The sequence below is a fragment of the Echinops telfairi genome, unplaced genomic scaffold (assembly GCF_000313985.2).
Source record: "Echinops telfairi isolate 266 unplaced genomic scaffold, ASM31398v2 ScPeMD7_7424;HRSCAF=8462, whole genome shotgun sequence".
NCBI classification, from domain to species: domain Eukaryota; kingdom Metazoa; phylum Chordata; class Mammalia; order Afrosoricida; family Tenrecidae; genus Echinops; species Echinops telfairi.
In genome coordinates, this window is record NW_022111324.1 from 51,511,821 (window position 1) to 51,513,039 (window position 1,219).

Here is a 1,219-nt window from a genome sequence, read left to right on the forward strand (position 1 = left end):
CTTTACAGCAGTAGAAAACCTCCTCTTTCTCCTGTGGAGGGGCAGGTGGCTTCAAACTGCTGACCTTCTTGTTGGCAGCCCCACTCATCTGAATTCAGATTTCTGGCCTTCTAGGCTGGGTACAAGTAAGTGTCTTTTCCTTGAAGCCACTCCCTCGTGTTATTTCTGATGCAGCCGCATTAAGAATTGAAGACAGCCACCCTCCAGCCACAGGTGCAGACCAAATAGCTGTCCTGGGGCCCACGTGGTTGGCTGCAGTGGCCTCACCAGGCACGCTGAGATAAGTACCTTTATCAGCCAGTGCGGGGCAGAGCCTGACCTTCAAAAGCAACTCTGGATCAACAATGACTATTCCTAACAGTGGGGCTTCTGGAACTTCTCCTGGGTAGACCAAGGCCTGTGTCCTCCGAGCTTCCTTTTCCAGTCCTTGCCCAGACCCCTGAGTTACCCCTGGCCTGCCCCAAAGATCAACGGGAGGCTCTGCACTACTGCCCCATCAGCCCCACCACTGTCGCCTGAGGAGGGAAGCCACTCCCCTCCTTGAAGAAGGTGAACAGTCTGTACTAGAATCCAATGCCCTGCCTCCCGGAAACGGCCATTTGAATGGAGCTTTCTTGCATGTTCTTTTGTGCGGTTCAAAGTGAGTGTACCCACATGTATTCAAAGATGTCTATTTCATTGACTGAGTTGCCCCCGATTATTCAGATGGGTATGAGAGCTGCCACATCCCTCAACGGCCCTGGCTCAGGCAGGATGGCGAGGGGACGCTGGCATGGTGGGAACAGCCAGCTTGGGCAACCCCTGGCAAGCCTGCCCCTATCCTTCCCCTGAAGGGGCTCCCGGTTTCTCTTACGGCAGGCCCGGCTGGTGCAGTACACAGAGGGGACCCAGAGATTGGAGGAGCCCGTGTCGAAGATGACGGTGAAGTTCTGTGGTGGGGAGCCGATGGAGATGGTGCCGAAGTATTCCATCTACGGGGAGGAGAGGGAAGGAGGAGGCCATGGGGTGAGGGGTGGGTGCTCACAAGGAGGAAGTGGGAAACCCCTGGGAGTGGTGCAAGAGCTGGGGTTTAGTAATGTGACTCAAAGCCAGTTTCACACTCAACAGCCAGACCCAAGTGAGGGGCGCCGGAATGATTCAGAGGGGCTGCAAAAGCAGATGCCTACACTTGACCCTGGAGTATAGACTACAGTGCAAACATTTGTAATCGCCAGAGGAC

General features: G+C 55.1%; 1 protein-coding gene across 1 annotated transcript in view; it reads right to left on the reverse strand.

Annotated features, from left to right (window-relative positions):
- CTSE (cathepsin E) overlaps window positions 1-971 on the reverse strand; it is a 12,392-nt gene extending 11,421 nt beyond the window's left edge. Inside the window, exon 1 of the mRNA XM_013003954.1 lies at window positions 854-971. Coding sequence (XP_012859408.1) covers window positions 854-971 — 118 coding nt within the window. The remainder of the gene's footprint in view (window positions 1-853) is intronic.
- Window positions 972-1,219: the final 248 nt, after the last annotated feature.